The sequence below is a fragment of the Coccinella septempunctata genome, chromosome 3 (genome assembly GCF_907165205.1).
Source record: "Coccinella septempunctata chromosome 3, icCocSept1.1, whole genome shotgun sequence".
NCBI classification, from domain to species: Eukaryota; Metazoa; Arthropoda; class Insecta; order Coleoptera; family Coccinellidae; genus Coccinella; species Coccinella septempunctata.
This window is the reverse complement of record NC_058191.1, coordinates 4314144-4336294: the sequence shown is the minus strand read 5'-3', so window position 1 is coordinate 4336294 and position 22151 is coordinate 4314144. Positions and strand designations below refer to the sequence as shown.

The 22151-nt window shown below is 34.1% G+C and overlaps 2 protein-coding genes across 4 annotated transcripts; one reads left to right on the top strand and one right to left on the bottom strand.

The window, feature by feature from the left end:
* On the top strand, positions 1-8135 carry LOC123309433 (KIF-binding protein-like). 2 transcript variants are annotated; one of them, XM_044892556.1, is made up of 8 exons: positions 1-572; positions 1434-1691; positions 2160-2329; positions 2838-3284; positions 4829-5214; positions 5270-5415; positions 5474-5638; positions 7885-8135. In XM_044892556.1, exons 1-5 carry the CDS (start codon positions 82-84, stop codon positions 4990-4992), a joined length of 1530 nt encoding a protein of 509 aa, XP_044748491.1. In that variant the 5' UTR covers positions 1-81; the 3' UTR covers positions 4993-5214; positions 5270-5415; positions 5474-5638; positions 7885-8135. The 2 variants fall into 2 exon arrangements, with proteins under 2 accessions (XP_044748491.1, XP_044748492.1); XM_044892557.1 differs by having other exon boundaries at positions 5461-5638.
* Positions 8136-9539: 1404 nt separating this feature from the next.
* LOC123308990 (ankyrin repeat and LEM domain-containing protein 2 homolog) lies at positions 9540-21998 on the bottom strand. Of its 2 annotated transcripts, XM_044891825.1 has the most exons (7): positions 21280-21995; positions 20452-20763; positions 20245-20397; positions 16045-17167; positions 13165-13300; positions 12967-13104; positions 9540-9929 (listed from the first exon to the last, which is right to left on the bottom strand). In XM_044891825.1, exons 1-7 carry the CDS (start codon positions 21760-21762, stop codon positions 9761-9763), a joined length of 2514 nt encoding a protein of 837 aa, XP_044747760.1. In that variant the 5' UTR covers positions 21763-21995; the 3' UTR covers positions 9540-9760. The 2 variants fall into 2 exon arrangements, with proteins under 2 accessions (XP_044747760.1, XP_044747761.1); XM_044891826.1 differs by lacking the exons at positions 12967-13104; positions 13165-13300 and having other exon boundaries at positions 21280-21998.
* Positions 21999-22151: the final 153 nt, after the last annotated feature.

The following is a 22151-nucleotide window of genomic DNA, read 5'->3' as shown; positions in this document are numbered from 1 at the left end:
ATCCAGCTTTCTGACGTTTAAAAATTCCAAAATTTTGAAGTTCTTGTCGAAAATTTTCATTCATATTCTATACGATAAATAATGGCTTCTGATTCACCGGATGAAACTGCATTCAAAGAGCTGAGAGCTATATTCGAAAATTTGAGCGTATACCTTCATAAGGATAAACAGATCCATGAAAGCGACCAAGATAAAGAAACTGAAGGTGGAAATGGGAGTATAGTTGATGGTTATTTCGAACAATTATTCGAGAAAATAGAGGGATACCTCGTTTCATCTGTGAATTCTTCTCCAGAAAACGTGAAATTTCTGTCAATGAAAGCTTCATTATTGTATGAAAAAGCAAAAATAAGGCTTACACGGGAATCTAGTTCTGATGCCCTTTTGATGTTGCAAGATACGCTGAAGCTCATTGAAGACTTTGCTGATCACGATTTCATAATATTTCTGTATTTGCGAATAGTTAATCACTTATCCTACCTTCTGTCGAAAAATGGCAGACTTGAGGAAGCAAGAAATTTGTTAGAAAATATCTTATATAAAGAGTATAGCCCGAATGTAGTTGTTTACAGGTAAGTTGCACAATTATTATTCTTATTTTTGGGTAAATTTTTTGCAGAGAGCTTCGACACCAAACAGAATATGAAGAAGTAACAAAATCTTTGAGAATAGAATTTCATCTCAGGTGTGCAGACATGAAAAACGTGACAACATTAAAAAAAATTTTGAAACCTTGCCTGAATTTAAATGCACTAATGCAGAAAATAATTTATTTCCTGGTTATCCGAAAATGAAGACTGTATAGTTTCAACTCCATTACCTTCACTTTTGAATAACCAGGAAAAAAGATTTTCTGCTTTTTAATGCATTCAGCCAAGAGCGTGGTCTAAAAAATTTTTCATAATATTTTATTTTCTACTTTTTAGTGTTGCGTTTTGTTGTTTTTTCATATTCTGTAGTCAGGTTTTCAAAGTTTAACAATGAATTCTGATTCTTATTTAGGATATTATCTATACTTTATCATTTGGAGTTTTTTTTTCTTGATTTCATATTTGAATTTGTTGATTTGTGATTTTTTACATAGAACCCCATTTCTTTGCTCAAGTCATAGGGATTACGCGTAGATTCCCCTGTATTTTTAGCTTTTGTTAAGTTATTTAGAATATCTGTCATACATTTGTTTCTTATGAGAAACTGAGATATTTTAAGTTGTTTTATCATATTCTTTTTTCATTTGTAGATGGTGGCATAAAAAGCCATGTCATATATTTGTTGCTAAGCCTGTTTTTCTCGTTTGAACGTATTTTAATTGACAATAACTGAAAAACTAATTGAGAATAATTGAACAACTGTAAATTTCCGTTTTGACCGTTGAAAATTGGAGACAGACTGTTTTGAATTTCACTGATTTGATTCCACTGAAAATGTTACAGCACAGAAGATTTGTTCAAGGCGGAAGAACCAGAAGCTTCATTGTGTAGACTGAAATTCAACAAGCTCATGCTCAACAACGTTCAAATGCTTGGTTGGATTTACGGAAAGCTGGGTTTTCATGATCTCCACGCCTTCATGGAACATTTGTACCTGCAGAAGCAGCTGGAAATCGAAGATTTGAGTGTCTTACATTGGACTTCTAAATGTTGCCGTTTGGTAATCATCTACCTTACGGCCAACAATTGGATCTATGCTAGGTAACAATCAGCGGTAACACGTTGTAAATATTGATAGTTGTAAATCTTGGACCAGAAGCAAAATTTTAAATGATTTATTGAGGCGAGGAATCAATGATTTGCAAAAAAATAATTATTTCAAAATATTGAACAAAAATGCCAAAATACTCCTGCCAACACCCTATAATCGCGTCTGGTCGTTTACTTCTGGTCAGCACCTACTCTTCCTCGATGAGATAGTCTTTCTTTCGACAATATCAGTAATGATGGTTAGCCAGTTCGATTTACATTTTGGGATATATAACGGCGGGTGTCATACGTCTGAATTTTTCATTAGTTCATTTTACCTTTAATTTTATTCATATTAGTTTCGTCTTTTGTCATAAGAGTTTCGATTAGATCTGTAATTGGTTATCATACTCTCAGTCCTTTGAATAATTGTAGGAGTTATTCCATCTATTTCAATAATTTGAAACAAATTGTTCTTAGATATTATTTAGCTTCAGTTGGTGCTCTGCTATCTGAAAAAATGGGCGATCCCAAGTCGACACCTGAACTGCCACAAGCTAAAGCTAACCTCAGTAAGGCGTGGATTCACTATGGACTTCATTTGTTCAGTGCCAGCAAAAAAAAGCTGTTGGAGAAAATATATGATAATGGTAAGAAAGAAAAAATCAGTTACCTTGCTAGACTTTCAATCCACTAAGACATAAAAAAGGGCTAACTGCACCATAATGAAAAACAATCCATGGTACCGCATGGACTAGTTAGGTTGGGGTTCTGGAGTGCAGTTTTTATTAGGGGTGGGTGAAAATTCCAAAGGGAACCGCTACAGGCGCTACAGTTATTCTTTAGCTCCATATCTGCAGAACCAGTCGCACGAATTCTTCTAGGATCTTCGAATGTGTGAAGCTTGAAAAATCGGCTTGCCGGAATTAGTAAGGTAGAAAAGTAATAAAGGAAAAAAATAGAAAGAAAAAAGAAGGAATACAGAAAGAGCATGAACATGAAAATGATACTTATTCAAGAGCTTCTAATTATTGCATATGCCATGAAGACAAACTTTTTCTTGCCGTTCCTTTTTCTTTCAGTAACCTAAAATAACTATAAAACTTGAAATGCGCCGAGTGCGGTAGAAGGTATATTCACCCAAACTACCCCTTCCAGAAAACGACACCACGAAAACCGAAGAGAAATCCCAGTTCCAAGTACTAGACCAGCACAAGTTCCGTGGATTGCAAGTGACAGTGCCAAATGTACCGTCAAATTTCATAACAAACACTCAAGAAGCCAGAGCACTCTTCATTCATACCCAGAACTGGTTGAAACAGATACGTACTTTTTATACGTTGAGGGATTATCCGCTTCAGTACGTGAACGCAGTGTTGGATCTGAGTGAATTATACAGATTTTTAGCATTTTACGAGAACGATCTAGAATCCCAGTATAATGTTCAGAAAAGAAGGTCCGAGACTTTAGAAGCACCCAGTACTTTGTTGAGAGAGGTGAGACCAAGTTGTTATACCGCCGTTAGCGTCGAACTATGGAGAGAATTGGCAGAAGTGCAAATTGAACTTATGGGAATCAACTTGAAAAGGCTGTATACATATGAAAGTGAGTATCTTGCCAAGTTCAATAATTCTTGACATTTTGTTTAATTTTTAGAAGAAGTAGAACATGGGACATGTTATGTTTAACTTTTTTGTCTAGATATTTTCTTTTCAGTCATTTAGGTTCGAATTCAGCAGTCTATTCACTTCTTGATATACTTTAAGCTGAAACTTGGCAGGTTTTGATTGTTTGAAATATTCGTGAAAGAAAGAAATGGCTACTGAGAGATTGCTAGAGTTTGATTCATTATGGCCCAATTCAAACAAGAATTAGTAGATAAAAATTACATTGGCAGAGTTGTGTCCAAAATTCATAAATTCGAAATAACTCAGAAATATCGATATCCAATACTTAAAATATGCACTTGAAACTAATAAATGTGACCCTAACCTCTCAACTATTCCGTACAATTTTTTTAACGATTTATTAATTTTTAATTAAAAATATGATGGGTTAAAATTCTATTAGAATGCCTAAATGTAAATTATTGAAGTATATTAATCAAAAGAATTTGAAAAGTTCAAGTAATAATTCGAAACTCATAATTGTTTGGGATTTTTTTCAGATGCTAGAATAAAAAATCTTTTATGTTAGGCTTGGAAAGATCATATAATTAAAAATATTTATCGTTAAATTACTTATATGAAAAACCGACATAATACATCTTACTGCGCAGTTGTATACTAGAAGGAATAATATTTTCAATATATTGCAATGAAGTTTGATTGTTGTTTAAAATACATCTTTATTTTATAATGAGTCCGCGGTCTTTTTTTCCTGTTTTTATTTTAATTATTATTATTTCAATTCCGATTCAAGATACAGAAATTGTAGGAAACACCTTAAGGATTTTGCCAAGTTCGTTGAAAGCGAATTGATGAAGTCAGGTCCAAAGATTATAGAGAACTCTATAATCTTTGGTGAGGTCCATATGGGACATTCCTTTTCCTCTCCCCCTAGGTGGTATGTGAAAGAAGCTTCCCCTGTCTGGTCATTTATTCTTGATTTGTTGAGCTTACTGAGCGTTCAGAGTTTTCTACTTTCCTTACCTGAGTTATTGCAAATAGCATTTCAAATTAGATTTCGAGTATAATTTGGGCTTATTATCAATATTTCAAGGCTTATAACAATTTCGAAGAAGATTTGTGAGTTTAGAGGTAAGCCGCCCCCTCCACCCTACCGAAAGTTTTTTGACTGGCCATGCGAAAGAGTCATTAAAATCTGCTTTTGCATCGGCATTTCCACATGTTGAAATTGCTCTTACATTCACTTATAAATCAAATGAATGAATTAAGCTGTGAGAGAGATTTATAGCCGTCATTCCAAAACATATCCTTTTTGGAATAAAATTAACAGATCTAAGCGATGTTCCAAGATATTTTTTTCAGATTCCATTTGTACTTTTTTCTACCGAAAAGGAAAAATGCAAAATATGCATGTATAGGCATTAGATGATAATTATCATCTACTGAAGGGATATCGTTGAATATGGATTGATTGATTACATAAAGAAGGGAAGTAGTATTCACATTCAAGTGATATTTCAGGCGAACAAGAAACAGCAGATAATATAAAGAAGAGAATAGAAGCTGTTACAGAAGTTCACGACAAGCTCGAAGTGATGGGAGATACAATACTATCAGTACAGCAGAAGCAGGCAGAAGTTGGAAATCAAGAAGCCACTTTATCGTCCAGAGAATATTGTCCATGAAAACGTTCACTGAAATCGGGGACAGTATATGCCAAAGAGAGCTGTGATTGTTCCTGTTAAATTGTCAACAAAGTGTCTAATGATCGATTTATAAAAATGTCAGTATAAAATTAAGAATATCTAAAATGAATCATTTAATTTCGAAACGTAGTACAGTTTTAATTTTCATTCTCATTTCGAAAGAAATATGCTGTTATACATTTCCTTCCGATTTTCAACTTGGTGAGTTCTCAATTAATCTTTCGCAATAACATTTTTTTATCGAGACGAGTTTCAGAAATTTGTTCCAATAAGAGAACGGAAAATCACCAAAAAGAGGAAAATCCAGAGCAAAATTACTTTCCAGCCATTATTGATAAGCTCAAATGTTTATTATGTCTGACGATATCTTACGCCAAATCCATTTTCAATAATTTCGTGAAAGTGAGTAAATATAAACTGATATTGAAAGACTTTGTAATTGTGAAGGATGCTTTTGCAGGGAACAAATACTATCATTACATCTCAAAGAACATACAGATATAAACCTCCCCCATCATTATTCGAAACACTGGCAATATGGACTGGAGCGGTTAGGGAAGACGATGCCGATGAAATATGGGTGTCACAAAAACTTTTCATGTTGGCCTCTTCATTAATTTTCTCAGTAATACATTTTTGATTCATTTCTTGAGAAGCAGCAATTCGAACACATATACAGGGTCCGCTACCTAAAACACCCCAGGCCCATATAATTTGGTCAATTTTTGAGATACTTTAGCGAGCGGGGCGTGGAATTGTAGATCTTCATGAAGTCTTTTGAAACAATTGAGTTTTTTCAAGATGGAGTTGAAAAATGGCCGTCAATTGTAAATTGGTTTTCCGGCCAGAACGCTTGCTCATATCGCGGTTGACCAGGATAGTCAGAACGTTACCGCACATTTTTGAGATCTTCTATGTCGACAGTTTGGTCCTGAACACAAAACTCTCAAAAAATATACAAACAAAAAGTAACCTGGTGGTGTAAAGTCTGAAGTAATCGACGGCCAGGCTACTACAGGGTCGAATTTTCCTAGCCACCTATTTGAGAAAGCATTATTATTAGTTACATTTCTACTCGTTTGGACAGATGCTCCGTCTTGCTGAAACCACATTATTTCTTGCGATGCTAATGGAACAGCGGCTGCATCCAATGAAACAGAAAGTTCTTTCATCTTGCGAAAATGCAAGATGTGTTCATGGTTCCCACAAAAAAATTGGGATCCAATAAATGTCGCCCAATGTTCCCACACCATAGATGTCAAGACCATTCTGGGTCTTTTCTGTTCTAGTAATGCATATCATGACGATTAACTCGCCCATTACGAGGATATATTGAAAAATTCTTATCCTACTATAGAACCAAACAAAATTTCAATGTCAAAATATTTTACTACTCAACATATTCTCCTCTAAATTGGATACATTCATTACAGCGAACCTGCAACGTCCATAGACCTTTCAAAAAAAATTTTCTTCTTGCTCTGCAAACCAGACCTTCACAGCTTTTATTAACTCCTCGTTGGAAGAAAATTTACGACACGACCTTTTAAACTTTTTTTCAGTTGAGGAAAGAGGTGATAGTCATATGGAGCCAAATCTGGTGAATAAGGAGGGTAATTCAAACCCTAAATCTTGATTTTTTGCATGGCAACATGAGATTTGTGTGCAGGGGCGTTGTCCTGCAAAAACAGAACACTTTTGAACAGCTTTCCGCGTCTTTTCTCTTTAATTTTTTCCTGTAGAGTAGGCAGTAATGTCGAATAGTAATCTCCCGTTATTGTTCTACCCTTATCCAAAAAATCAATCATGATTAGTCCATGGCAATCCCAAAAAACTGAAGCAAGAACTTTTCCAGCAGATTTTCGGACACGAAACTTCTTAGGTCTTGGAGAACCAGAGTGTCGCCATTCCATCGATTGTTGCTTTGTTACTGGATCGTAGAAATGTAGCCAAGTCTCATCCATAGTAAAAATTCGGTTTAAGAAGTCTACATCGTTTTCAAATCGAGCACAGATCGAACGCGATGCTCCTACCCTTGCACGCTTTTGGTCAACATTCAAACATTTGGGGATCCATTTTGTAGCAATTTTTCTCATGTCCAAATTGACGTGAACTATATGATGTTTAGCCCAATTCGACGTTCTGATAAAATCATGTTATGAACTGCATCGATATTTTTGGGGACTGACACAGATACTGGCCTTTCCGATCGGTCATCATCTTCAATGGAAAATTTACGTCTTTTGAAGTTTGCAGTCCAATTTTTCATGGTCGCATACGAAGGACGTTGATCACCAAAGGTATTGAGCATATCTTCGTAAATCTCCTTACCTTTTAACCCTTTTAAATACAGGTACTTGATTATGGCTCGATACTCCAATTTTTCGATTTTCACAATTTCGGTGGACATCTTCTTTCTTTCAATTTATTGCGTAACTCTGGTTTACTTTTTTGACCTCAAACTTCACACTGACACTTCTAATGAGTTATTGTTCGTTGCTATGGTAACGCAATATTTTTTTATGCATGGGAACTGGTCTAGGCAAACTAGATATCAATAGATCCTCGTATTAGAAAAACAACATTCGTATGAAAGAATCATTTCTGCAAAGAAAATTAAGTCTTCTGGCCTCAACTCTCGTTTTGTAGTTGTGGAAACCGGTTCGTAAAACCAATTTTCAATAGATGGTCATTTTTCAAGACCATCCTGCAAAAAAACGAACTCAATTGTTTCGAAACACTATGTTAGATCTACAATTTTATCTATATCTCAAATATTAACCAAATTATAGCTCTGGGTTGTTTTCGGTGGAAAACCTTGTATATTGATAAAATTAGATAAGTAGATATTATTAATTCCGATATTTTCAGATGCTATTTCTGTATTATGGACAAAATTGGCTAGGGAAATTATGGAAGATTACGGAAGTAGTAAAAATCAGAATTTATCTAGATAATGAGAAACTCGTTACTACCAAAATATCTCCATCAGTATCGATGGCTACATGTAGATCAGAATTGGATGAAAATTAGCTAGTGTCAAAATTTTGGTTCCACTTTCTGGGATGATAAATAACAAACAATGTATAAAAATAAATGCTATAATATAATTTTCAATCGTTTCTCAAATGACACTGTTCAATCCAAATTTGGATCTTTTGTTCTAGATTTATAATGGAAAATCGGAAAAATGTGATAGTCGAATATTGCTCATATCTTCTTTATTTTACGAACGATTACCATGGACATTGTCCCTAAAAGAAGATATAAGCTATTTTAGAAAATAATATATTTCCGATTTTTCATTATAAATCTAGGAAACAAAGGAAAGTATTAAGATTTGAGGATTTGCAAAGGCAGAACTTTTTATCAATAAACGGAATTTGTATCTGGTTTAGTTTGGAAGGTAGTATGGTACAAGAGCTTGGGGAAGTACCTCAGTGAAAAAGAACCTTTTTCCCATTCCCCGTGAGTAGTGTATTGATGTCAAATCTGTTTATAGAATAAAAGCTTTTCTATTGAAATAATTTTTTTCCTCTGCTATTACCGAAATTTTATCTGAAACAAAAAACGAACAAAAAACGATAAACAAAAAGTAATTGACTGAAACTGATTCGAAGACTTGATGATCACTTGGGAACAATAAATAATCATTCAATACATAACTTATATACCACTTGCACTTTCAGGAATATCATCGCTGCGTCGAAATTTTCTGCTGATTTTGGTGAGGGATCACTTCCATTTTTAAAAATCCCCTCAGTATTGTAATTGATAAAAGTCAAAATATTGCTTTTCGACCGGGTCCAGTCTTCAAAGTGATCATTCTTCAGTTGTCGAGGAACGTTACAGGACCCTTATGTTGGGGAATCATCTCCCATAAATGGTGAAATATTTTTTATGAAATATCTTTGAAATAACCATTTCAACCGTTTCCCAAAAAAAAATTATTTAAAGTACTCAAAAATGAAAAATAAAAATGGGTTTTTAGAATTTAAAGCGTTTCGTTTATATTGCACATGTTGGCAACATCGACTGAAATATGCGTTGATAATGAAGGACAATAAATAAATACACTATCTTGATGAGATAGACAAAGATGGCTGTCTATGAAGTCTGCGACGAACGAGGAAGGTGGTAAAATTTTATGGGATTTTTATGGCCGGTTGCTGTTGAGGCTCGCCAGTGAGTACGCGTCTTATGATGGCTGTAAATCAACAGCTGTTATTTTATAAACAAGCCATTATTCTTTTTATTTTCTAATAGGCGCTGTTGCCAAATCGTAAACTAGAAACGATTTATTTTGAAACCTCATATTCGAAGAATGATTCTGAATAGTTTCCGCGGTGCATTTGAAAAATTCATGAATGAAACTCATAATTATTCAGTTTAAACTATGCTGGGATAACCCAAATTGAGGAGAATTCCCCATTTGTTTGCACTTTTACCCAATTTATTTTCAATAACAAAGAATTACTTAGATATATGAGGAATGATTAGTTTCAAATAAATAGAAAGGCAACGAATTTTCTCAGAAAATACTTAATTTATTTTTCTCCACATAAACAGTTTTATAAATAAAAATACAAAGATTTATACATATTTAATTTCTCGGTAAAAACTTCAGAAATGTTAAGCCTAAGTCTTAAAAATGTTCATATACAGAAAATTATCAACAGCATATGATAGGCAGGGATAGGCACGAACATGCTCACAGTTCATATTAAAAACGAATTTTAACACTTAATCAATAACCATTCAAGAGTGAAGACTGCTTGAAACTTCGAGGAGAGTTTTGGCCCGTTATTCTCAACCAGGATTTTGTTGGAGTACTTGTTGACACTGATTTCACGGGGGTTGAAGTTGTGCTTGGTGGGGAAGAAGAGAAGCAATCAATGTTCCTCTTATTTCGCCAACTAAAAAAATTCATTTATGAGACCAACTGAATTTTTTTTATTAATCTTCAAATGATCACTACCTACTATTGAGTTTTGAATATATACAGGGTGAATCTTTGACCCGTACAAACATTTTAACAGTAGATTCTTGAAGTCAAAAAAACTTCCGAATCGACTCGGTTTAAAAGATATATTTAAATGAATTTCGGAATATAGTTTTTCATTCATTCGATGAATTTTTCTCGAACACAAGACACCACCCACGTCTTCCAGTTTTCTCATTGTGACCATTACGTACCATAAAAATACCAAAAATTCCTAGAACCCAACTCTTGAAACTGAGTAGGGCGCTATCAAATGAATATTTGAAAGTTTTGTAAAATAAAAGTATTCTTCATATTTTCTTGTACCTATAATGCGCCGTTTTCGAGTAATTAAAAAATCAAAAAGTACATATCTGCGAAATTTGACAAATTGGGTACTTAAGCTGAATACAACTTTGTTTAATGGATCCAAAGATGTGTAGTGTCACAGATTGCGCTAATTATTCTGAAGGTAATTTTGTTTTTCCGGGGGTGGCACTTTATTTGATATCCTACACCATTCAAAATGGTAGAAGGACGATCGATTATACAGGGTGTCCCAAAACTAGTGAATCAAACGACACACCACGAAAGAGTAGACCTAATATTATCGAATGACACCAACATTAGTTCAACGAAAATGTACCGTTTCCAAAATAATCAGAATTTTATTAAAATACCTGAAGTTGCCGATTTTCGAACTATTTTTCTCAATCACAGGGCCAGTTTGTGAAAGAAGGATATCGATTTTAAATTATATTGAACTAAGATAATTGTTTTATACCCCCTAATTGAAATTATTTTAAGTAGTTAATCGATAACCTAAGTAAATGTAAATTAAAACAATTGTTTTTTCTATATGATTTTTATTACTCAGAATAAACTCCCTCTATAGGGGTGATAATATGGGAAAAAACACTGTCCTTAATCACAAATTGGCCTTGTGATTGAAAAAATTGTTCGAAAATCGGCAACTTTTTAGGTTTTTTCAGAAACGGTACATTTTCGCTCAACTAATGTTGGTGTCATTCGATAGTATTTGATCTACTCTATCGTGGTGTGACGTTTGATTCACTAGTTTTGGAACACGCTGTATATAGGGTGTATTTGAAGGTGAGGCTTTTTATTCAACAGAAGGTAGAACTGGTCAAAATGAAGAGTTTCATCAAAAATCACCTATACAAAACTTTCAAAATGACAGAGAAATTGAAAATGATTACTGAAATATATCCTTATACGACCCTATAGACCGTTTGTTAGCTGAATTATCGCAAAGCAGTGGGAAAAAGCTTATCTCCTGATTCGACCATGGGGTTTCGTTTAGGATATTGGCTCGTACGATATTTACGTGGTAATGAAAATGGAAACTTAGGATTGCCAAATTGTTCTCATTATTTTTCAGTAACTTACACGATTTTATCAAATGGATCATTTCGATATCAACTGACAGAAAAGACTCAGGACACAAGTGTACAAAATAGAACAATACTTCAAAATCTCACCAATAAAATTCGTCTAAATTTTTCACGAATTTTTTCACAATGGGCATCACAATCTTCTTGTTAGAACATTCCTACCATCGTCGTAAAAATGGTATGAAATGGGGAAACATCATAGCACTTTTTCAACATAACTAACATAAGCACTTCCAAGAAACTGCCTCGATTTTCTACATTTTTTTTGCCCCAAATAGCACGATACAACAATTATGATTCTCTCAAAAGTGACCTGATGCATCTAATCCGATAAACTTGGTACTGAACCATTCATTGTCCAGCCATATGTTTATGTTTTGTTACGTTTTTGCGATGCCGGAGTCACCTTCCATAGTCCCGTACTTGAAATTCAATGAAATTAGGTCGAACTTCTAGTGGTTTTATCTCAACCATCTTGGATATTTTATATAGACAATTTTTGGTTGAACAACTTATTTTGATGGGTTGTTTCTTTTGTCGTAAAAAAGCCTCACCTTTGAAAACCCCCTGCATATGGGTGCCACAGCTCATTATGAAAACTTAAAAAGGCTATATCTTTTATCAGGGCCATATCGGAAAAAATGGTATAGGAAAAGAGTGTTTTTTTTTTGACCTCAAGAATCTACTGTTAAAATATTTGTACGAGTCAAAGACAAAGACTGTTATATACAGTACTGTTTTAGGCTATAAATTTTATAAAACATACCGAAAGTCATTTTTCGGGACGGTTGCAGAAAAATACAATAAACCTTTACAAACGAAGAATTAGGATAATATGATGGTAATAATATTTGCTAAGATTTTACACCAAGAATTGGCTATAAAAAAACCAACTTCTAAGGTCACAAAAGGTTTCTTATCACATTTACCATCCAGATTCTGTATTGGAAAATGAGCATCACAAGCTCTACTGGGAACGCACGGTTCTCACAGACCGGAAAATAACTCACAATAGACCTGACCTCGTATTACTGAAAAAATATGAGAATAGAGCAGTATTCATCGATGTGGCGATTCCGAATAACAACAACCTACTAGATAGGTCGAAAAAATTTCTAAATAGAGACCTCGAGGAACAAACCAGTAGACAATGGAAGCTGAAAGATGTCAAGAGCATTCCTATTGTCATTTCATCAACAGGCCTGATACTGAAGAAACTGGCAGAGAATCTGAAGAAACTTGAATTGGACGAAACCACCCATAGTCATGCAGAAAGTGGTACTGCTAGGAACGGCGAGAACTGTACGCAAGTACATGGGAAATGCAGAACATGAAGGAGACCACCAGGGACAAGAGCAGGAGAAAGGACCCGATCGACAACAGGAGCGGCCAGGACCTAACCACCAACATGAGACCGAAAACCACGAAAGGGCTCCAACAGAGCTCAAACTTTTTGAGCTCACTTATCTGGGATAAGTGAATTTTCCTCTGGAGAGGAGTGTAAAACCGCAAGGCTAAAGTCATAATAATAATAATAATGAAAATACATATTCATACCTTTTTCTTTGCTCTTCACTGAACTGGGATACGTTATGTTTCCATAAATATATATTTGGATATTTTTCTCTTTCTATAACACAGCCGGAATACATCAATGCGTTGAAAACAGCACCATCGGTTGTAGAAGGTGATTTTCTATAACAGATAAACGGAACATGGAAATGGAAAGCAAAAAAAAAAATTAAATTCTCTTACCCATCAATATACACGTCGTAATCATTTCCACTACTTGCGTCATCGAAATCTTCGTCTTCATCATCAGAATGATTGGGACTCGTATCTGGTGTGAAAAATGATTCGTTCAGAAGTTCTTGGTCTGGATAATCCATCTCTGAAATATAGGAACGTACAACTATTTCAAGACCTACTCACTGGCGAACCAGACCAGCATGGGAATGGAAATCCCATGAAATGGTCCAAGTTCAAGCCAAGTTGACAATTCCATACAATTTTGACAAGTTTAACTCGACTGGAATTTTAACTGTATATATTACCGGCACTTAGATAACTGATATGTTTGTAGTAGTATGTCATAACTTTAGTAAAAACTCAACGGTTTATGAGTTATTGGGATTGTCATGAAAACATGAGGAAACATGTTGGAAAAATGGAAGGACACTAGGACACTCTTTCAAGAACATCTCTGATTAGGAAGTTGTTTTCAAATGGGGTGTCCTCAAGAAGATCATTAAGTAGGACAAATCGAATTCGTCACAACTCAAAATTTTCAAATCACAACTTGAAAAAGAGAGAGAGGATAACCTAAAATGGAAATTTTCAGAATTATCAAAGAAAACTTGAAATAAGGGAAAAGAGCCATTTCGGACTGCTTCATTATTCTGTGAACCCAGTAGAAAAAAAAATTAAATGTTTTGTTGAATTTTGACATTTCATGAATTTTTGATGAATTCTCAACAATCCCAAAAACATTATTTATCGAAACCATTGTCCGTGGTTTCCGGAAGTACAGAATAAACGAGTATTTCAACTTTTCCTTTGATAACTCTGAAAGTTTTCATTTTAGTCAAAGTGTTTATTTAGGTTAATCCCCCCTCTTTTACTTTGTAGAATAGACTGAAATAATAGAAAATACAGGTTGTAATTGGAAAATCTTGAGTTTTGATTAATTCGATTTGTCCAACTTGATCTACTTATATTCCTTGCGCTTATTCATTGCTGTGTGCTTTTCATTTCGTGCAGGGTTCAGTTCAAAATTATTGGTACCATGGTACCTAAACTGTTTAGGGTCCTTATCATATATTCTGGAGAGTGGTGGATAGGAAATAGAATAATTCTTCTTCAAATAAAAAGTAAATTTTCCAGATACTACATTCTACCAAAAAGCCTGAAGTAGTACCTCCACAGAATGAATCTTTAACTTATACATATACAGGGCGTTTTCAAAGGTAGGTGACAGAAGATAGAACTCATCAAAATAAAGTCGTTTCACCAAAAATTGTCCCTATAAAATATCCAAGATGGCTGAGATACAACCCCTAGAAATTCGACAAAATTTCATTGAATTTCAAGTACGGGACTGTGGAAAGTGACTCCAGCATCGCTAAAACGGAACAAAACATAAACATATGGCTGGACAATGAATGGTTCAGTACCAAGTTAATCGGATTAGATGCATCAGGTAACTTTTGAGAGAATCATAATTGTGGTATCGTGCAATTTAGGTTGAAAAAAAATGTAGAAAATCGAGGCAGTTTCTTGAAAGTGCTTATGTTAGTTATGTTGAAAAAGTGCTATGATGTTTCCCCATTTCTTCCCATTTTTACGACGATTGTTGGAATGTTCGAACAAGATTGTGATGCCCATTGTGAAAAAATTCGTGAATAATTTATATTAGAAATTTTATTGGTGAGATTTTGAAGTATTATTCTATTTTTTACACTTGTGTCCTAAGTCTCTTCTGTAAGTTGGTATGGAAATGAGCGCATTTCATAAAATCGTGTAAGGTACTGAAAAATAATGAGAACAATTTGGCAATCCTAAGTTTTCATTTTCATTACCATGTAAATATCGAACGAGGCAATATCCTAAACGAAACCACATGGTCGAATCAGGAGATGAGTTTTTTTTCCCACTGCTTCATGATAATTCAGCTAACAAACGGTCTAGGGTTGTATTAGGATCTATTTCAGTAATCATTTTCAATTTTTTTATTCAACTTTGTCGTTTTGAAAGTTTTGTATAGGTGATTTTTGGTGAAACGCTTCATTCTGACCAGTTTCTGTTGAAAAAAAGCCTCACTTTCAAATACACCCTGTATTTTAACAGAAGAAGATTCCTGAGTCCGAAACAAACACTTTTTTCCTTCACGATTTTTTTTCAATTCAGCTAGGTTTGAAAGATACAGACTGTTGAAAATACATTTAAGAAACAAGTAATTCAATAATTTACTGTTGAAATATATATACACAAGTTAGAGCTTCACCATGCATAGACGGTTGCGTCCCAAACCAATGATTTAGATAAACCATGTTTGCAAGATCTGTCAAGTCTCTATTTCAATAAGTTTTGGAGAGTTGAAAAATTCTTCAGATGGAACGATTTTTTAGTCAATTGATTCAAAGTATCTTTGACAAATATAATTTTATACTATTTTCTGATTCCGGACCTGGAATTTCAAACTGATACCCATGATTTTAATTTAACTGAAAATAAGTGCACGCAATTGAAATTGAATTTATGAAAAAGCTATGGAGGATACAAATTTCTTCGCAGAAACTTAAATCACCCTGTATCTATCCCTGTAATGAGTATATTTGGATTCCTCATGTTGATTAAACTTGTCAGTTGTCATATAACTAAAGACAGATTATATAGTTTCCACTAAAATGAGTTTTTAAACCACGACACGTGTTTCGCACAATAGCATCTTCAGGTGCGTGAAGGTAAACTGAAATATTTGGTACCGAACGAGGAGATATATCATGTAACGCGTGTAGTGGTTTGAAAACTCATTTTTGCGAAAATCATATAATCTGTTTTTATTTAAATTATGGATTTTCATATAAGTCACTCACCGAACATCGAGTATATTGGCAATTATCATAGATCACTCACCTTCCTCTGTTGTTTTGAAGAGTGCTCTAACGGTGTCCGATGAAAACCCTGAATTATATTTCCTAGAATTGCTCCTCTGTAAATTGGAATTCCTTCTTGATTTCCTTGGATATAGAACGCATGGGCACGAAGTCAAGTTACCCCAAATTTCAACACAGTCTTGTTCTGTTACATTATCACAATACGGTTCCAAATTTTGATTTAAATGATTAAGAATGGAATGCGCAAGGCACAAAAATTGTTCTCTGATAGAGGTGCCATTCTTAACCTGCGCTGAATCTTTGAAGTTGGCACTTTCATCGTCCGAAGAAAAGCAGTCGAATGATTGCGAACAAACTTCAATCAACGATTCAATTTTTTCAAATATGCTCAATTCCGAATTTAATTTTTGAGCGATCAAATAAGACAATCGACAATGAACGTTACTGAAATCTATTTCTGAAAATCTATTGTCATTCATATAACTAAGGATAACTATTTCTAGCTGTTTTATTTCTGCATCTAGAATATTGATGAGATTCTTTTCTCCATTATTTAAAATGTTTTTGGAAAATCTAGTAGCAAAAACCTGACACGCCCTTTCTAATCCTAAGAAAGGACTGAAATTTTTCGAAATTTTCGAATCTAATTCATCTTGAAAACTATCACTGCTACTACTACTGCTAGAATTCAGCTGAATCGCTTGAAATGCATTACATAACTCAGTAATAGAGCTCACATTGAGGGAAGTCTTTTCACGTGTAGTATTCTCTAAATTCATTGAAACCATAGAAGTTGATACGTCCAAGACCCGTTCTTTCAAGTAGTTTTCGAACAAATCTAGGCCTTCTTCTGAGGCTATGTCAATAAAACTATCTAAGAAAGGCCAGTATTCTTTCCATGAGATGTCATATTGCGTAGCCAATGTTTTTCCAAGAATTTCAAGACCCTTCATAGGATCTTTATATTTCAACGAGGCTACACTATCTATGGAACTGTTCAAATTTTTTGTGGGGGTGTTGAATTTCAGGGATCTTGGAGGAGTTTTCCACACTTTTCGGAAGCGCTCCGCACCTTCTTTATTCATTGGTCCTGCATACGCTTGAATTTCCAGCCTAGGACTGGAGGGATGTGTGTCAAATACCTATGTGATTAATAAAAACTTGCTGTGAAATGTTCACTTAAATCCAATGAGTTGTCATAATAGATTTTAACAATTAGTGAATGAAGGCTCAGAAATTCCAGAAAACTAATCTCAGTTCAGCCAAAATATAAAAAATATCTGAAATATGAGTAATATCTGATTTGAACAAAGTGTAATAAAAATAGATTATTATTTTTTTTTCCATCTCACTTGGAGATTGAACGTTTACACTTGTATCTAATGAACCTTTATTCACCGATTCTCTATCCAACATTCATTAATCACTTGTGGTCATAACTTCACACAGAGGCTTTGAACAAATATATATTGCTATACACTACTATACAAGATCTTTTAAAAGATGAGGTTATATACAGAGTTGATTAAATTCCTGTTTAAACTGAAGCGCCTCAGAGCAAAAACCCGTACAACGTTTATCACGTAACTTCAATATGCAGACGACTGCGCACTTATCGCTAGCAGCTCAGCTCATTTTCGTTGAACTAATGTTGCTGTAATTCGATAATACTTGGTCTACTCTATCGTGGTGTGACGTTTGATTCACTAGTTTTGGGACAGCCTGTATACAATATGGGGGTATATAGTCAATGTATACAAAATTACAGTTACTATATACTCCCCAGTTGGGAGTATATAGTCACTGTATACAAAATAAGATTGCAACGCTAAGGTGAGCAGTTATGGAACTGTACGATGACTGAGGTTGTTATTGTTTTCATAAGCTTAAAAGCTAATCGTATTTTGAGTGTTGAGTTTGGATGCGTGTTTTGTTGTTTAAATAGACTCGAAGAGAATATAAGGACTTGTTTCTTATTGAATTTAATCATTCATTCACTGCTGAATCTCGTTACCGAGAATGAGAATAAATCTACAAAAAGACTAAAAACCAGACTATCGGTGCGATCAAATTAATAATTTATTAGGGCTAATTGCGACTGTGCGCCCTCCTGTGACTGAAGAGACCCAACCGTGACCTACAGATCCTTCCACACTCCGGGCATGGATAGTCACCAACTAGATCTGGCCGCCGCTGTATTCTTCTCGAGTCTCCATTATAACTGTGCACCATAAACCTCCACTGTGACCTGTCTAACGCTAATGGTTCCCAGTTATGATTGGCATTAACTGATTTTAGGGATTGATGTAGTATATACTTAAACCGCTTATACTGGCCTCTTGGTTTCCGAGCTCCCTCTGTGAATTCGCCATACAGAGTTTATTCTCAGTAACTATATTCAGCAGTGAATGAATGATTAAATTCAATAAGAAACAAGTCCTTATATTCTCTTCGAGTCTATTTAAACAACAAAACACGCATCCAAACCCAACACTCAAAATACAATTAGCTTTTAAGCTTATGAAAACAATAACAACCTCAGTCATCGTACAGTTCCATAACTGCTCACCTTAGCGTTGCAATCTTATTTTGTATACATTGACTATATACCCCCATATTGTATACAGGCTGTTCCAAAACTAGTGAATCAAACGTCACACCATGATAGAGTAGACCAAGTATTTTCGAATGACAGCAACATTAGTTCAACGAAAATGTACCGTTTCCAAAATAATCAGAATTTTATTAAAATACCCAAAGTTGCCGATTTTCGAACTATTATTCTTAATCACAAGGCCAGTTTGTGAAAAAGGATATCGATTTTAAATTATATTGAACTAAGATAATTGTTTTATCTCCCCCAATTGAAATTATTTTAAGTAGCTAATACATAACCTAAGTAAATGTAAATTAAAACAATTGTTTTTTCTACATGATTTTTATTACTCAGAATAAATCTCCTCTATAGGGGTGATGATATGGGAGAAAAACGCTATTCTTAATCACAAATTGGCCATGTGATTGAAAAAATAGTTCGAAAATTGGCAAATTTGGGTTAGGCTTTTTCAGAAACGGTACATTTTCGCTGAACTAATGTTTGTGTCATTCGATAGTATTTGATCTACTCTATCGTGGTGTGACGTTTGATTCACTAGTTTTGGGACACCCTGTATATACAGGGTGATTCATAACTATTGGGACATAGGCTAAGGGCAGATTGTTTGGACCAAAATATGGCGATAGGATAGCGTTAAAGTTGAATTTTTTTTTCGTTTTTTGCTAATAATTTCACTGTATATTTTTTCATCCGTTTTAAAAAAAAAACACAATTGAACAGTTCAGAGCATCGGAAGGGGATCTAAAGTAACGATTTATTTATTTTATTTATTTATTTCGACGATAAAGCATAATTAAAAACAATGTAACATAAAAAGAATAAACTTAAATTAAATGTTCTACTCTTCCGACTTCTATGCCTTTTCTAATTCTTTTGATAAAGGACCTTTGAGCTTCGAAGAAAATATTATTCTGTCCCCTTATAAAAAATTCAACTTAAACGCCCTCTATCTTTTTCCACAGCAATATTTTATCGAGGTATATTTGGTCCTATCGCCATAGTTCAGTCCAAACAATCTGCCCTTAGCCTATGTCCCAATAGTTATGAATCACCCTGTATATGGGGGTATAAGGTCAAAGTTCACAAATAATTTTAGCAGCACATTTTATTCCATGTCTCTATTCTTCCACCATCTCCACTCTCTACCTCGTGATACACCAAGGTTTTCATCCCCAACTATTTTCAGAATGTCTTCCTCGATATCTGCCATTTTCATTTTAAATTTACAAGGTTATAACCAAAGATTATAGAGCTATAATCTTGGAGAAAAAGAAAGCCTCACGCTCGAAAAACACCATGACTAGCAATATCTATACCTTCAGAGCCTCTGTCTGTGGTATGACATTGAATTTTGACCAGTGAATAATCACTCATAAAACACAAGTGATTAATGAATGTTTGATAGAGAATCAGTGAATAAGGGTCCATTAATCACGAGTGATTTATAAATATTGAAAACTACTCGAACTAAGAAAGAGAAATTGATCAAATGAGACCATTTAATAGGAAATGAAAGATTTCATGGTGATGAAATATCTTAAAAATATAGTTTTAAATTTGGCAAGTTCTACATTTTAGTTTTATTATATGAAGAGTACATACTGGTGGATTTACTGGTGAAAATGGATCTCCTATTTTAGGTGGTAAACTGTTATCTTCAGCTCTCAACACTGGGACATAATAGGTTTCTTCAAGAAGATGTTCAATTTTTTCTCTGAGCTTTTTATTTGGAGTATCCACTCTATCACAGATGATCTGAAAGTCAATAACCTATATTCACTTGCACTCTTCAAATTTCTAAGTTATCACCTTTGCGGGTGTTTGACCATATTTATTTTTCACAGTCTTATCACATTGAGGGTATGAAACCAACACCTCGACAACATCAACTGCTCCAAATTTAACAGCAAAATGCAGGGGTGTTTCATTTAGGGCTTTATCAGGAGTGTTTAAATATAAATCTGCAAATACTTTGGCCCTGTCTTTTGCGTTGTTTTCATTGTCATCTCCATACAATAATTTCACAAACTCAACATTTGAAACGGTACTCAATAAGAGTTCGGCTATTTTACTGCTTTTGGCTTTAGCTGCAATATGAAGAGCATTGTATCTAGAACCCTCCTGCAAATAAATAAGTTCAGTATGTAGAATATCATAATAAACTTATAAATTATCATAGTGAAAAATTCAAAATGTGCCTTATATCATATTATAAGATTCACATGAACATGCACCCATAATAATGTTCACCCACGATCAATCAATCTATTAGTTTCTTTGAGCATTATGATATTCATTAATCACTTATGATTAATGAGCCATTATTCGCTAGTCTATCAATCTTCATGTTCAAACCACAAACAGAGGGTCTGAACATAGTGATATTGCTATATAGCAATACTCGAATGTCAAAAGTTGCTGTAGTAAGCATTGATATATTGAACTGAATACAAATATTTTTCACAAATGTGGATAGTTTACGGTATTCTAATTGCATATTATTGCTATCATTCGCTTGGATGATCTACCATATGTGACTTTGTCTCATTTGGTAAACGTTGAACTAAACGTCATCTGTGGGAATAACAGCCATCATAATATGCTTGTTGAATAGTATACTATAGTATCCTTACCCACCTGCAAAATAGAAGGTGTATCTCCATTACTAATAAGATATCTAGGATTTTTCCATATAATATAATAAACTCTATCATAGTCTCCTTTTTCAATAGCCTTTCTTAGTATAATTAAATCTTGCGGTTTTGGACCTTTGAAAGGACTCTGTTTTTCACCTATCAACTGCGCTGATTCTATTGGAAACTTTTTATCTATTGAAGAATCAACTATTGAAATATTAGAATTGTCAACTCCATTGAGAGAAAAATCAGCTGCTTCATGAAAAAGGCTGAAAGCCTTGAATCTAGCCTTTTTATGCTGCTTCAAAACTTGGAGTACCATACTTTTATCATTAAAAACATTTGGATCAGAATTAGGATTAGTTGTTTGCAAGTCGCTAGGAATGTATACTCCATAGTAAGTGGGATTTTCTATATCTACATTTTCTTTCTGAATATATTCCTCTTCATTTCTAGAGGTCGGTTCCATATTTTTATTTATCATATATAAAATTTTAAACAGTATTCAACGCAGATATGACGACGACAAAAATAGGTTAACTTAAAACTGCCTTCGCAAAAACAAATACATAGGTTAAAAACAGACCACCTCATTCGTTATCTACAATTAACGATATTCAAAATAACAGCATTATCAACAGAAAAATTTCCTTTTCCGGAGAAAATTCCAGTTATTATTATTATAAACATATCAGTTGATTTGAAGCATAGAAAAGGCAATTTCATAGAACATTCTGAGTCACAGATTACTGGAACGAATTTCTTAACGTTAAATTTCAAGAGATTGAATTTTTGCTGGATAGTTATCTGGGTCGGTTTCAAAGCGAAACGATGATGCAAATATTCCAAATAATTATTCAGCAAATAAAAAAT